The 16,468-nt window shown below is 42.5% G+C and overlaps 1 protein-coding gene across 1 annotated transcript; it reads left to right on the top strand.

The window, feature by feature from the left end:
* Positions 1-1,284: 1,284 nt before the first annotated feature.
* On the top strand, positions 1,285-12,211 carry LOC125959654 (protein PRRC1-like). Its single transcript, XM_049692485.1, has 5 exons — positions 1,285-1,899; positions 1,981-2,083; positions 2,158-2,328; positions 2,407-2,596; positions 11,283-12,211. Exons 1-5 carry the CDS (start codon positions 1,398-1,400, stop codon positions 11,505-11,507), a joined length of 1,191 nt encoding a protein of 396 aa, XP_049548442.1. The 5' UTR covers positions 1,285-1,397; the 3' UTR covers positions 11,508-12,211.
* The last annotated feature ends 4,257 nt before the right edge of the window (positions 12,212-16,468 follow it).

Below are 16,468 nucleotides of genomic sequence, written 5' to 3'. Positions count from 1 at the left end.
CCACCCGGCCTAGAACAAGAGCTAGCTAGCGTTCCTGGACCGTGCTCACTCGCTGTAAACCACAACTCGGTCGCTCGATTGATCTTAAATAGAGAGATTAATCATTTAAACATTCGAAAAAGAGTGAAATCAGGTACTTTCGCTGATAAAACCACCAAACTTGCCCACGTCTTCTTTTTCTTCTTCTTGAAACTCACGTGGTTTTGTTGATAAAAAGCGCCCTGCTACCAAGGTACTTTAAAAAGACAGGTAGCTTTATCCAGAACAAATCCCCGATCGTATTTTAGAAAAAACTTCAGAGTTTGACATTCACGGGATGGTGGGATGTTTACTTCGGGAACGCTCTTTTCGGAGCTGTTTTCGCTTTTCTGTGGTATTACGACAGTTCAAATTCACGAAAAGTGGCACGAAAGTTGAAGTTTATGCAAATATTCTCAAAATTCTTCCTAGTGTTTCAATAGCCGTGGCCACACGGGGCGAAAACTCTAGCGCAAACGAAAAAATTAATGCCAAAACTTTTGCGCTTCGATATGTTTACATGGCCGGGTTGAGGAAATTAAAATCGTTTTTTTGAAGAAAAGGATTGAATACACTAGCAATGATCACTCACTGTCGATGTAAACCACAAAAAGAACATATTGTGAGCCCTACCGTTTGCAAAAAGCTTTTACGCTAGGTTTTACGCTCCACGGACCAATAATCGTTTGACAGCATGTAAACGGCAAGCGTAAACGTTTTGGCATTAATTTTTTCGTTTGCGCTAGAGTTTTCGCCCCGTGTGGCCACGGCTAATATGGTATCGGTCCGTAGGTCTTGCCACCCGCCCTAGAACAAGAGCTTGCTAGCGTTCCTGGACCGTGCTCACTCGCTGTAAAACATAACTCGGTCGCTCGAATGATCTTAAATAGAGAGATGAATCATTTAAACATTCGAAAAAGAGTGAAATCAAGTACTTTCCCTGATAAAACCACCAAACTTGCCCACATCTTCTTCTTCTTCTTCTTGAAACTCACGTGGTTTTGTTGATAAAAGCGCCCTGCTATGAATGTCAAACAAATTCAAAATGGTGACCTGTCAAAGCGGTTAAGAAGCTACCTGTCTTTTTAAAGTACCTTGGTTTTGGCATTAATTTGTAAATTTACGCTCCGTGTGGCAGGGCCTTATGCGTTTACTTCGCGATCCGGACTTGACTGTCAAACTCTGAAGTTTTTTTTTTCTAAAATCCGATCGGGGTTTTGTTCTACAAGAAGCCACCTTCCTTTTTAAAACACCTTGAGAGATCGTAAACAAACGGGACGGAACAAAATTGAAGGTGGAAACTTGGCGGAACTACGCGGTTTTATTGGCTGCGATTAAAGATTTGCTGGTGAAATTGCATTCTAATAACTTTTAACAACATGAGTGAGAAGCCAAAACGGACGGGAAACATTCTTTCGAACGTTAGCCCGCCGTCTGATCTACCAAGCTTCGTGACGGGAAACGTGGCAGCTGGCGGAGCGGAAGTCGCGGTGACTCCTCAAGCGATCAGGCCCCCGATCGCGGATGATGGCAACACAAAGAAAGACGAAACGGAACCGTTCATACCGACTACGTTCAGCCCGGCCATTCCACCCAGCAAGGATACCTCACAGTCGATACCCGCCGGGCCACCAACAGCTGGTCCCGTTGAGGAGGAGTCTTCGTGTCCGGAACCAACACACCAATTTGCGGGCATGATTCTGAACCCGGAACCGGTGGCTGCAGCGTTGAGTCCGATCACGCAAGGTGGTTCGGCACTGTTTGGATGGATGAAAGGGGCCGTATCGAGCGGAGGCATCCTACAGAAGGTGGCAGAAAAGGCGAAGAATTCGGTGGACACGATAGTTACCACGCTTGACCCACAGATGAGGGAGTACATAAGTATGTCCTAGTATGTTTGCTTCAAATTCCTCGACACTCTTTTATCCAACGTGCCGTGTGTGCTATTACGCTTCTTTTCAGATTCCGGTGGCGATACCGAGGTGATTGTGGCCTCTGACAAGGACGATAAAGTGCGCCCTATACGCGAAGCATTTCAGACCGTTTTTGGCAAAGCTACCGTAATGTAAGTCGTGGCTACTTGATCCGAATGGTCGTCGTATGTTACCCATACTAACGATAAACGGATTGTTTCTGTAGCGGTTTGCCAGCACAGGCACCAGGTATTGCGGCGCAGCCGGTTGGTTTTGCCGCTGGTCTCAAGGGAGCAGAACATCGTATCAACAGCATACGGGCAGAGAATCCTCGCGTCGATGATCACTTACCGGTTGTGGCGGTAGAGAACTTTCTCGTGGAAATCTTCCCAGACCAGTAAGTAAAATCATAACCGGTGTGAGGAATGACATCTTCTTGATATTAACTGCATTTTATTGTTTGTGATTTTAACAGATGGTTCGACGCTGGCGTGATACTACTATTTGACTATGCGAAGAGCATTCTGCTGAAAACCGTGACCCAGATGACACCGATTCCACAGCCGGTTGTGGCGGCACTGCAAGCCGACACCACGGACGACTATCTGCTCAAAGATACAGGGTTTGCTAGCACCGTCGGCAGCATTATGGCAAGAAATCTGAACGTAAGTAGCGCTTTATATTGTCATTTTATAATATGATGTATTTTGCTAAATCTTGTGTCTGTTGTCCGTGCAATAATTTGTTTGGCTAGTTGAGTATGGCCTTATCCCTGGGCTGCATTATACAATGCAAACTCGTTGAATTTCGTAGCGTTTCAGTTTCTCACTTACCTTGAACAAGGCGAAAATGCATATGCTGGTACTTTGGTAGCAATAAGCTGACCATCGTGTTTGTTGGAATTGAAAGTCATTAAAGCGTATTCATGTTGTTCGTTTTGTGGCATCCGCGATACGGTTTTTCAGAGGCTTATTTCATACCGACGCTTGCAATTCATTCGAGCACAAACAAACAACAAGCTTTACGGGGCTTCATCTCGTTCGAGGGTACTTTGAATGATTATAACACCCGGATACACTCACAAGTGACATTAAAACGGAGGCAAGCGAGAGCAGTGATAATAGGTGGGATTGAAGCGAATAGCCGGGGAAAACGCAAACCACAAACCACAGTACGCCACCAACATACGCCATCATAATCCCTTTGGATAGCAGTTTGTACAGCTGCTCCATTATCTTTCAAGCGATTAAGGCTCTTAAACAGTGCCTAGGATAATAGAAGCATATTTAAATTGAAGCATGTGTGGATGAGAAGTGATGATAGTGACCACATTTATGTGTCATCAGCATGCAGGGGGAGCGTTACCACTTTCATTCTCACCATAATGAAGCACTTCAGCAATGCTCAACTATTATGAAACATATCTGTGGACGCTATTTATGCTACATAAATGCTCCTAAGTATTTTCGATGGGATTAAACTAATTTCTATTGATTGAAATAACATTAAATGGGAGGCTATTAGATAATGAAAAATTATTCAACACTGATTTCCAGTGCAATTCAAATTACATTGATTTCTTCTTGAGGAGTAAGCTTTTCTCTATCTACGCTGAATCTTCTTTCTTCATTGAGAATTAAACATTCGTTAATATTGGACATTTATTACAGATATGACAATTATGAACATGTCTATCTGTGTAAATGCAAATGGTTTTGAAATGACCATTTGCGTGGCTCCACCGAATTGAATTGATGTATCTATGCGGCAGACACTTCTCCATGTGTCCTATAGATGGAATTTGTATTAAAAATGTTGCATTTAAATTTTGAATGCATTAAACACATTATTTCAATTCCTCTTGGATTTTTTTGACGTCCAAAAACAAGTCTCAGAAATGCTTAAACCGCCGCTATTTTCGAACAGTGGGACTCTGGTAGGCGATATCAAAGTGCTTATTGATCTTTAATATTTCGATTTCTAATAGATGGCATTCGATAAGCTTTACGTACTGAGTAAACTTTTCTTTGTCATTTCCTATACCGTTTTATATGATACTCCTCGATTCTTGGTGCACTGGTGCCATCATATGAACTACGTTTGAATTGAGTACATTTAGTACTGATGTATAGAAAACCATCATGTACTGCGAAAACATGTTCCTTTTTTCACATTTTCAAAGCGACAGCGAAAGAATTGTTCCACGAAATGCCATATTCAACCGAACATGTCTCGTTTACGGTAGTTTTTTATGTTCGCAGACTGCCATTAAACAATTTTGCTCCCGTTTTCCTCATGCTCCTTCTACAGTACCAGTGCTCAAATATTGATAGTGCATTCCGTCATCAGTACTACATCAGTACTACATTGATAGCGCATTCCGTCATCAGTACTACATCAATGTAATAAACATCAAACCGATAGCATTGATGGAATGCACCGGGAATTTTCGAATCAAATTCGCGATCGTCAATGCCGTTGGCCTTTTCGGGTGAACGGATTGTAAATGCTACTATCATGTTTTGAACATCAATGGAATTGGAATGCCAAGAAATGGAATGGTTCCTGGGAGGATTGATTAATGTAATCGTGTAGTAGGCAAACGACTATTTATCTTATCAGTTCGTATCTCGGTGCTTAAGTGACACGTTAAGTTTGACAAACCGCGGGCGAAGCGTGCAATAATGCAATAATGTGAGGCGTAAAAAAGATAACAAAGAAAAGGTAGAAGGAAGTCACTAGTGTTACTGATAGCTGCTTCTACTATCACAAAGTCCTTGCAGTGTGTGCATGATTTATCGTGGCCATTGAGGTGCTATCTTGTAAAAGGTTTCATGCGTTGTTACACCTCTTTTGCGGAACACGAAATTGAGGATTTCTGGCGAGAAGATAGCAGGAAGTTGTCCCGAATTCCGGTATCGGTTTGTCGTTTGCTCCGACCAACAACTCGCAATCACACACCACCGAAGTGTGGCTGCAAAGAGCTGGATAATGGTGGTCGAATGAAAAATGGCATCCTTTTCGCCACCGGCGTCGCGAGCAAACGTGCACACGGTGCCAGTTACCTATTAAAATAATGTATGTTCCACATTATTCTGTTCGTTGCGGTCCACTGAAGCTGCTGGTGTTGGGTGCGAAGCGACGTAGTGGCAGTGTAGTGGCGTAAAACGCGGTTCCACTGCCAAAAGTAACGTTGCAGCAGAGCAACCAGGTGGGGGAACTGATGATGCAGCTGATGAAGTGTGGCCGAGGTCGTTAAGGTACCTTATGCAGCAGTAGCGTCTCCTGCATGATTGCAGCATCACGTGCTCCATCTGAAAAGCACCGGATGCTCAGGATGCTTTAAACGCGAGGCAGGAACGTGCCCAGTTGATGGCGCGTTGTTGCAGGTAGTGATGGTCACATGTTTTGCACTTGATATTTCTCTCATGCGACATAAGCAATGTTTTTAATAAAAAGCATGTTAGATTCAAAGCATCAAAGCCTTTTGGTTGTTTCTTGGTTGACCGATGAAGATTGAAATAGCTATCTAACTAAAAATCGCTTATCTACATTTTTCTTCTTAAAATTTTCAATATATAAAAAACTTGCTGTACGACAGTGATTCACTGTTTTGAATGTAAATATAATACCACCAACAGTATTGTTTGCATTAATAAAACTATTTTTCGGAGACGAGATGAATCAAAATCATATTTTATTCGTTTATTTTATCAATTTAAACGTTTTGTTTAAATCTACCCAGAGCACCTTACATTCAGCTAGTATTTTGTTGACCACTGTAATGGGCATTGTCTGGTGCATCGCCGCAGCTATGAAACTTGCAATCTCTTGGTCGATAAGATGAGTTCCGCCGCGAGATTTTGCTGCAAGTTAGGGTGCATCATGGCACTAGTCTCGCGATGGGAACTGGCGTTAGAAGCGGAAACTTCGAAAGTTTTCCCATTTTACACTGTATACTTCATCTAATTCCAATCAATTACATGCTCCAGAGGGCAGACCGTGGGACGTACAGCGCCCCGATGCTTCCGTACGGTAGCTGCTATGCGCAGCACGCGAGTACTGGATTGGATGTGCCCTCTGTGAAGAAGCAGGTGGTCCCAAAAAAGGTACACCGTAATTGGCTCTCCGTTGCGGGTACACTTTACCGTGCTCGGTTGTCGCTGGATGAACCATGACGCGGGAAAAGGATCTACATCTACTCCGTCACTGTCCTTAGGGGAGCCTTCTTCAACAGCTTTCGACATTTGTGGCGTCCCACACCATGTAGCCGTAGCCCAATGGTTGGTCGTTCGGCTTTTACTTTTCGCTGTTCCGCGTTTGAGAGAGGTAGGAGCGAAATACTGTCAGGTAAAGTTTGTCCGGCGGCTTCCAGTGTGTCCAGCGTTCTGCATCCAATCTAAATTCCTGTCGCGAATCGGAGGGAGAGTGTTTTCATCGTGGATGTTTTCTGCTTTCATCCTCAGGTTGGAGTATTTTGAAACTAGTTTGACGGCAAAGTTAGTTTATATGCTTGCGAAACTTCATCAAACTGGGCTCGGCAGGACTGCACAGTTTAAGTTATTGCTATTATTTGCCAACTGGTGATTGTTTGTTTTTATAAACTTTGTACGAACAAATTTCCATTAAAGCAGAGTAGAGTAAAGATTGATGGCTATGTTTTACCAATTTGCTGTTTTCCATGTCTCTATTTTAAAGAGATCTGGATGTTTTAGATATTTGCGATTTTTACGAGAATCCTTATATATCGATGCGAAAAAAAAAAATACTTTTTTGGTCTATTGACTCAATTAACAACTTATTTCTGCATTTTCTTCTTCAAAAGCAATTGACAGAGATGGTACACTTTAAACAAACTATGAATGATGTTGCGTACCGAAAAAATGTATACCAGCCACATAATTGACAATGTTGATTACATTAATGACCTAAAAGTTGCGTTAAGATTCTAAACTCTTATTACCTTTCAAAGCCACCATCGTGCAAAGTGGTCCCAAATTGGATGTCCCTTTTCAACCGTCAAGTGTCATTCGATTACTATTTGTTGTCTTTCCCAATCTGTGTCTCCACCGACGATGCTCATTCTGCTTGTAAAGGCATATACCTATCCTTTCTCATCATCAACACCATAGACCTCATTCGTATCCGACAGATCGTTCATGTCACCGACACTACTAGAGGGAGAGACTACATGACCTTTTCGTCAGAATTAGGATCGCTTGTTTTCTAATCGGTTACTAACCGGCTTCTTTCTTCGTGTAGTTTATTTCTGGAGTAAAGATACTCGAGGTCAAGTCGCAAGCGTGACGATGAGAGGAGTACAAAGGAGGTGATATCATCTAAATCTAGCGTCTTTTCAGGGCATTGATTTGCCACGGAAACATTTGAAGACAAAATTGTATATTCTATTGAAGGGTGTATATGTATTGCTATTTTCATTTCGTATGCAAATTTTGAGTTTACATGTTTGGCAGCTTTGCTAAGTGATCAAGGAACCCAGCAACCCCAGAGGGTGTCAAAGGTGTTGGAGGAAAACTTCTGACATCTGGGGCATAGCATAAATTGTGCGTTTGAAGTCAACCATTAACACGCTCGCTAGAATCACCCAATAACACGGCATATGGCGACACGATACCGGTTTACTGCCCTACCAGAAAAGGTTCACCATCCTTCAAAGATACCGTAAGGACCCGCTGGGTGACAACGGGAATTGGGGATGCTAAGAAGAGAGGCTCGGCCTAATACTGCTATTTTGCTAAAACTTGTAAAATTGCTGTCCCTTGACTCCGGTAGTTCATCTTGAAAGTTGTTGATCGATGAAATCGGGCGAGATGAAGGAATCGATCCCCGTCATTTTCCCTCGTCTCCTGGGGCCGGCCTATAATCCCTGGATCTGGTGATGGGGCAAATAAACAAACATTGAATGATGCTCAGGTCCCAGTGAGAAACAGGATTGGCGAAGCGTTACAAAGAGGTTTATACATAGGTTGCCGGTTATGTTGCCGTAGCATAACCTAAATCCCAAAGCGTAGATACCTTTCTTGTGAAACATCATCTCTTGAGGTGTTATTTTTTATTGATTTCAAGCAGGATCATTTCTTAGGATCTCTTGAGGTGTGACGATGTGGTGGATCTCATGTTCATGGTTCTGTCAAAGGACAATATTAGAAAGCGTTGATTACCGTTTGATGAAGGTCCGTATCCTCCTGGCGTGTGTGTTCGTGTTGCTGTCGAGGATAGAAAGCATGAAATTGGCATGGTTTTTCAAATTTGCCAAAATTACCCTTTCTAAACGTTTTTTAACTCTCTTTCCCTGTCTTCTTATTCGCCAGACATCTTAGGGCGCCCGTACGGTACATATTCTGAAAACGAAAGAAAATTCATATCCCATTAAGGTCGGTCTAAATAGATTAGCAAGTTTCTAAGCACACTATCGATCGCCCACGTTGAAAAGGGACTACGAGAGCGATTGGCATGAACCCGAATATTCCTTATTATGTATGGATATATCTCTGATGTCACCTTTCATGGACCGAGACCGCTGAGCGGTACTTAGATTGTGGATGTGAAGGACAAGGAACAAATTGTATATTCTCTTTGATTTGCTCATCTTACGCTATATCCGACGGAAACGGGTCCCAGGGGGCACACTTGGGTTCAGGTTAACCTGCCAACCTCGAATCTTTCCCTGATCCCACGTGAGGTTGTGCATCCCCTTCTAATACGTTCCCAGTAACTTGTCGAGGGAGGGAGGGGTTGATGTAACTGGATTGCCTAAAACACCAGAAGTGTTTCGACGTAGATCCTCTGCATAGGACTCCCATACCCTGGTCTGCTTTCTTCGATCCACTTGGGTCCTGGAATAACAAAAACAAACTTCCATCTTGCTACAAAGCCTGTCTCTCCTCTGTCTTTTATCAACCTTTTTTTAGCTTGCATCCACACTGTTGGGTATTTGGCGCCGGTCGTCTCAAAGGACGGTTTGTTTTTCATCAATTTTCCACCTTCAACCGCATTAGTTCCCTTCAGTATTTATCGTTCGTCGCTTCGTGGAAAAACATTGCTTGGACAGGACAGAACAACTCTAGACAATGCAATGCGGGAGTGGAAATGTAGATGGCCGATTGTAAAAGCTCCACGTACCACATTGAATTGGAAAATCATGAAAGGTTAATCGAAGATGGAAAAACAACACCTTGGTTAAGCTAGGGATTGCAAGTTAGACAACACTGGCATGTGCTGCGGTGGATTCGAGATGCCAGCTGCTTTGATGAGAGTCGCTTGTTTAGTGTCTGCAAGATCCGTTTCAAAAAGCGATCTCGATTTTCTGAAGGATTGTGGACAGTACTCGTATATCCTTTATGACCACTCCGGATAATCACAAACCAATGTGAGGTTCTACATTGCTAAACATACATTACATAATGGATTGGATTCGTATATTTTTAGTACAGGCAAAGTAGTACTATGTTATCAGCATTTAAAGTGTTTGCAACTGTGATGATGCTTCGTGCTAAGAATGCTTTCATCATTGTTGTTGAATGTTTTTCAGTGGCTACAAAATCATAACAAGTCGAATCATTCGACTTTCACTTTAACTATAGCTTAGCTTTTCTCTTAATTTTTGATCAACGATTAGCAGTATGGATTAGAATCGGTGCGCTCTGATACGACCATCGACATTTCTGATACGACCATCGACAATGTGGATTAGACCGATTATAAAATCAGGAAAGTTAAGCTCAAGGATCTGTTTTTCTACTGCCACCGTTTGTTCGATTTCCCACAGTCAGGACAAATATTTAGCTAGATTAGGGCTCTTTGCTGATGGTGCGGAGTGTAAACATTGTAACAGCTCTCCTGGATAAACCTCGCACAGACTAAAGGGGTTTACACAGATGGTTAGGTGAAGGACTTATCCCGTTGCCACCAGACTAACATTTCAAATCGCTTTTCCCAATTTGTATTCAGAGGTTTTCGTTGTGCTTGCTGGGTCACGATCCGTTTGCTGATTTTATTCTATGCGAGAACCAACATGGATCAGTCTTGCAGCAGCAGCAGCAGCCGCTAGATCGTATCTAGGGAAGCAGCATTGGCTTTCCTGGACAAGGGACCATTCAAAGATTACAGAACACATCCGGAGTTTGGAATCAAGCGAGACGAGCAACTCCACCCTAACCATACCTATTCTTGGCGTAGCTTGAGTCATTAGAGGATTTGTTGAGGTCACTGAGGAGATGGGAAATTGGATTATAAACTAGTTTGTAGACGGGCCTTAGGGTAACAGGACCTTTGTTCAACGGCTTCAACCAAAGCAGCATGCAGGTTTATGTGGTGCAACATTACTGCAGACGAAAATTGAAACTTATTGAACGAATTCACCGCAAAACCACACTTGCTGGCCGCCCCTATACATAACTTGGGAACCGCACCGCTTACTAGCAGCAAACGAGCGCATTGTGCCGGTTCCGGCATCCACAAAATTTGGTTAAACGCTAAGAACCACAAAACCTTCCGGAATAACACTATCTTATGTTGTCTGTAGCATGTACCATGGTAGTGCCAGGACCTGGCATCGCTGAGGCAGAGGAATTTAACTTCTCGCATTCAAAATCGTGGGTTAAATTAGCTTCAGGGTTGAACTCTTTTTGTGTTTTGTTGGGTCTTTCTATTACATTTTTTTAGACATTTAAATGATGAGAAAATAAAAGATGATTTGCCTGATTGTTCCAACCACGGGCATTTCATGGAAATCCGATGTTATTTGTTCCGTAGCAAGTTGTCTTCAATGTTTTAGTTATTGCTTTGAATTCGATTTGCATCGAAAATTGTTGCTAACTAGTGATCTGATGTTGAAAAGAATTTATTCTTTGTGAGCACATTAATTATTTAGAGTCGTTTAACGAACATCATTGTCGCCATTCGTGTGTTCTTAAATCCACGAATATGTAGCTGATTGCTGTCCTTGATCGGTCTTTAAAATCAAAACCTGAGACCAACTGGGATCAAAACATGTTTAATTAAGTAATGGTTTACAGAATCAACGGTGGCAAATCCAAGCGGTATCGTCTTGGAACTCGCTTGGCGACTTAAATGAAAGTTCATTTCAAATTTCTTATCGGCGAAGCGTCTATGGCAAGCGCATTCAAAGTTTAAGACTGTTTTCCGGTTTTCCGGCATTCAATTTGTAATTTATAGCCCCTTTGTGACCAAATGCTTCCCTCTTTTCTCTTTTGATTTTCTTTTGTTTTCGCCGCTACGATTGCCTTTCGAAAGGCGCATTGGTTTCATTCTCGTTCATATTTCTTCGAAATTCGAAATTTATTTTTTGCTTTTGCTGCTTCATTACAGACACCGCACACCGAGTGGCATCGTACGTATACCTCGGTATCCCGACCGGAGATGATACTGGCGGCCGCCAAAGTGATAGCGACGCTCTACAAACAGGCAACGCTCGATTACTACAATCAGCTGGAGCAGCAGAAAAAGGATGAGATGGCAGTGGAGGCATCGTCGACCGACTCTCTTCCAGCGACTGTCCCAACGGCCAGCTTAATGCCTGACCCGGCGAAATAGGAATTAATGTCTTCCGTCGTTAAGGTTTGCCACTGTAATCACTACTAAACGGACGATTTGGCCCTTTCTGGATGAATGGAGGCTTCGAGCGCGAAGATGGGACCAGAAGATTCGTACGTTGGAAGAGGAAGCTGGCAAGCGATGAAGCGGAAGCAGGACAACACGTAAACCGAAACCGGCCGTGGCCCAACGGTCAACGACATAAGGAGCCAGTGGCTTCTACATTTATATGAGACAAGAAGAAGAAGCAAAAAGATCAGCATTCAAGCGGTTCTTCATCGTTTTGGCAACCCGTTCACTGTGGGTTGACTAGACCGTGGGCAGCCAAGGATAAGATCCGCAGAGCCTGGTAGCACACTCGTAGCACACAAGACCCTTTCCTCATCCTCATTAATAGTTTAAATGTTACTAAATCATCATTTTCTGTGGCGAAAGACACCTTCATCGTGGCCCGTTGGGGGATCGAACGCACATTTCCTGCCTGTGCGAGACACCGATGTTCACGCTTCATCCTACAAAGACCTTTTTGTTACAGGACGGTTCCCGTAATGCGACTCTTAAACCTTGGACGGAACCTTTTGCGGAGCATGAATTTCAGTTTTAAAGTGTGCTTATCAAAATGATGACTATAGTTTAATATATTACTCGTTGGAATTGTAAGTCTATTATCATAATAACAGGAAATAAAATTAGCAACTATTATAAAAAAACACAAAGTATTCCTAGAGGGCACCGGACCGTGACTGTAGCTGAACAAGGGTGAAGGACTGGATGGCGAATGCAAACACTTTGGTAGAAAGTGCAATGTCTTTCCTTCATATTCAATGTCGGTCTCCTTCTTTTTCTCTCTCAGTCTTCTCTCGTAATCATTCGCTGGCCATGCAAAAACGATGACTAGACCATCCGGCACTGGGGGTGTTTTGAAAATTGTGGGTCCTTTTGTTGAGTGAGGTTTAGTTTCAGATCCATCACCATTGTGATGTTGAGCAGAACCCAGACTTCGAACCCAGCGCAAACTGAACTACTGACAACAAAGTGGATGACAGTGATGCTCCAGCTTCCGGTTTGGAAATTTGAAAAGAGCACTTCCGACAGCCTATCTACATTCGCTGAGCTACAGGATTCCTGGTTTTGAGATGAAATGGAATTATGATTTCTCGTAATTCTAGTACAGGACGTTTTAGTGATGCAGTACCTTTAAGCGATGATGTCAACGTAAATGGATTTCATTGCTTGGTGAACATCATCCAGCGCTTCTATATTTGTTTTGGCACATGAAGCTTCGGAACACGACATGTACAGAGTGATAAGGGCCAGCGAGATGATTGCTGATGTTGATTGTTTTATTTTATATTCCGAAATGATCTGTCCATTTCATGTCACTTGCAATGGGTGGCCAGTGCCCGGAATACCATGGTGGCCCGATGCTTCTCCCTCCATGTTTAGCGAGATCCTGAATTAGAGCTTTTCGTTGTGACTCATGTGTTGACAATACCCTTGTCGTCGACTCATAGTACCCCTTTCAACCATTCTGGCTGTCGAGGTCTTTATGAAAATATTTAATTTTCATTCAACTTTAATAATACCCATTGTTCACCGACGCACTGACCGCATGGCGATGCTGGAGGTTGGGATGTTGTTCGTGTTAGGGTTGGTTTTCTAATTAGTATTTCAATTTTGCCCATCTTGTATGCTTCTACGTACTTTGCCGCTTGTACAGGGACATTGTGTTTGAACCACAAGTGTCTGGTTGGAGCGAGTGTTCGAGACGATGTTATGTGAAATGGTTGTCATATGCAAATTAGTTTCTGGCTGGCGTTGGCATGATGTTAATGTTTTTGCTGAATTAGCCATACGTGTCTGTCGGTGAACAATTTTAGGACCCTACTCATTGCAGCCTTGGGTTATAACGTTATAGCTACAAAGCGAATATGATAATGACTATGTTTGAATTCAAGTTGTATCGTATGTATCATAGTTTTATCGTAGTTGTATGTATCTTTAGAATCTTGTTCCTTGAATTTCGTGAGAGAAACACATCTCACGAAATTGTGGTTCGTCTGCAAGAAAGTTGGAGGAAGTAAATTCCATCATCGTCAATATCGCACTTGCTAGGCTGTTAATTTAACATTTAAAACAATATTACCATCGATGACGCTCTGGTTCGCTTCGAGGTCTATGACTTGTATGAAAAGTTCACCGAATCAGTTGTTTCGATTGTTAGCACGAATGTTACACTTCATCTACACGGGCGCGAGAAAGCTGAAAATGAGATGAGAATGAAAAAGTTGAGAATGTCAAATCCCATACAAATGGAAATGTAAAGATACAAGTAGGCTGTCACAAATGTATGGGATTTGACATTCTCGCCTTTTTCATTCTCATCTCATTTTCAGCTTTCTCGCGCCCGTGTAGAGAGTCGGTTATAGAAGCAATCGTTCCATCTTAATTAAACCAAAACCCCTGCGGACCACCGAATGTTTCCAAACATTCCAAGCGACACGAGTCCCTCGGGAAGCAAATGGTGCGATGGCACTGGTCTCCACATTCGTGCCGTTCAAAAATCCAATTTATTTTAAATTCCAAGAAGTCCTTTCTCAGGAAGGAAGTCACACGTACTACTCCGACACATGCATGCACAATGTTATGTTGGTAGGAAAATGCTGGAAAGAGAAAGAGCAATCAAGCAACAGTGTGTTCCGTTCGTAACGGTTTTAGGAAAAGCGAATGCAACATTCGGAACAAAAAGGGTTGCGAGGTGCTTTGTCCTTGCGGAAAACTAATTCGACACCAAACCGCCATTGCCACCTTTCGTTCTTCTTCAGTCCTTCTTGCCGATCAATTGCCAAACGTCCTCTGAACCACGAGTGTCCTTCGTATCCAAAGGGATCTGCGAACTTCTCATACTTTTTGTTCCAGGTGTCCAGGTGTTCTATCGGTTCCGCCATTATTCGGCAACAGAAAAGGATGTGTAGCTGGTTCAATCTTGCCTTGCTATGGGCAATCTTGCTCTCAAGGTGTTTTGCGAAATTAAATGTGTTGTTTATTGTGTTTGTCACATGGTGAACTCCGGCTCCGGATGCTTTGCCAGAGGCGTCAATTGTGATTTGATTGTGTTCGAACTGTGCACACACGTCTTCTGGGCTCATTATACTACAGGTATGATGGGATAGAGAAAAGGCTCGTACGTAGGTGGATGATGTTTGAATCCTTTGGAGCCCGACTTGCGTATTAAATTGAGAGTCGGTAGTCGTGTGGCGTTCCTATTGGCAAGAAACAATTAAGACGGAATAACACACCATCGAACCATTCAATGCTCCAAGGCAAGTGACAACTTAATCGGTTTATCGTTGCATAAACCTTTTGAAGCCCTTCTTAAGCAAGCTCATTGCAGGTGCTTCCGTACTTGGTTTAATTAAGCATTGCTCCTACCAATCAGTGCGTTTGGAAATGATAGTCTTTTGAGAATATAAAGGGTTAATGCTGGTTATCACACTTTAATCGATTAATTACGTTTATTGCAGTTCATTTGCAGACAAACATTCCTTTTGAGCAATCTAAACTCTGTTATCGATCTGAAGTCTTTGAATTTCCCAACATCAATGGTAGTAACGCTGCTGTGAAAAAATGCTGCGTGATCGAAGATAATGGTTAAGGAACTCACGGTTATAACATTTCATCATATAATACCATCCTTCTATCGAATGAATCGAATTAATAAGCCAACAACTCACATGAATTTTCAAAAGCAAATTTCTAAGTAACGGCACTGCACTGGGGTGTATTGTTCGCACCCTTAGCATATTTTAAACCATCTCGTTTCAGCTAATCCAACGCCGAGTTTCTTTTTCTCATTCGAGAGTAAGTTTTATACTTGACTTTCCGATGAAAAACCCCTCAGGGCTATTTGTGCTACAAGAGCAAAACAAAACTATACTCTTGAAATGGCTATTCGGTATGGTGCTATTTTTGAGCACACTCTAGATCGGAGATGTAGGACTCTTTGAATAGCCCTTATCCATTTGGGTGTTGCTTTCGCAGAGCATTTTCCAGCCAGCACGACCCAGCATGTTATTAATCTGTCTAGAATGAAGAACTCCACGTAGCGAAGGCTTTTAAAAGGGCAAACCCTAAACGATGTTTTTTTTTCTCGGCAGATCCCTAAACATCTTTTTTCAGTCTCGGGCAGTCTAATCTCACCAGCATCAACAATCGTTGATGACTTCAGTTGGTTGAGCAGCGATGCGCAAATGCTTCATCCGATCAAAGTTTTTTGGATTCCTATAGTGCCCCAGCATTTTGAATTCGGGACGAGGACAAAACAGGATTTGCCCAAACTATGTAAAAACAAACTTTTTGCCTTCTGTACGGCCATTTTCTGTGTGGAGCCTGCGATATTATTCCCGGCACGAACATGGCTTGAAATACGGAATTCGCTAACGCTTGTGTGTGATAGAGAGGGTGGGAAATGCACTAACGGAACATTAGGAACATTAAACACGATTTCGTATTTGAGTTTTTCGTGAGGAATGACTTCGAGGCATAAAACTCGGAGTTTGATTAGTGCGATCGATTACAGGCAGCGAAGTGGTGCGGCCAAAGATCAACAATTATAGTGGACACGTACGTGCACGAGCCGTTAATCAATTAAAGTTAATCTATTCCCCTTATAAAGTGATTCGATTAATGCTCCACTCAGCCTCTAAGACTCTCGTGGGCTGTACTAGTAAGTACACAAGTTTCATCATCCATGAACGATCCGAATCATTCTCGAAATCAATGCCGACCGGAAAGTGTGTTCGAGATACCCTTTCTAACCATGTATGTATGTTCGATTCTTAAAACAACAACCATAGCAATTCATTTAATCAGAAGCTAAAGGGACGCCAGTAGCGAAGTTTGAAATGATTCAATTTTCTTCTCTTGGTTGTTTACCTTTGATTAGGGTCGACGGATAAAGA

The sequence above is a fragment of the Anopheles darlingi genome, chromosome 2 (assembly GCF_943734745.1).
Source record: "Anopheles darlingi chromosome 2, idAnoDarlMG_H_01, whole genome shotgun sequence".
In the NCBI taxonomy this organism is placed as follows: domain Eukaryota; kingdom Metazoa; phylum Arthropoda; class Insecta; order Diptera; family Culicidae; genus Anopheles; species Anopheles darlingi.
Note: the sequence above shows the minus strand (reverse complement) of the source record. Positions and strands in the feature narration are given on the sequence as shown.

Bases quoted from the DNA above. Each gene is read 5' to 3' on its own strand.
- LOC125959654 (XM_049692485.1), top strand. From the start codon at position 1,398: ATGAGTGAGAAGCCAAAACGGACGGGAAACATTCTTTCGAACGTTAGC. The intron at 2,084-2,157 runs GTAAGTCGTGGC...TTGTTTCTGTAG, and splicing joins TTTGGCAAAGCTACCGTAAT to CGGTTTGCCAGCACAGGCAC. The intron at 2,597-11,282 runs GTAAGTAGCGCT...GCTTCATTACAG, and splicing joins TTATGGCAAGAAATCTGAAC to ACACCGCACACCGAGTGGCA.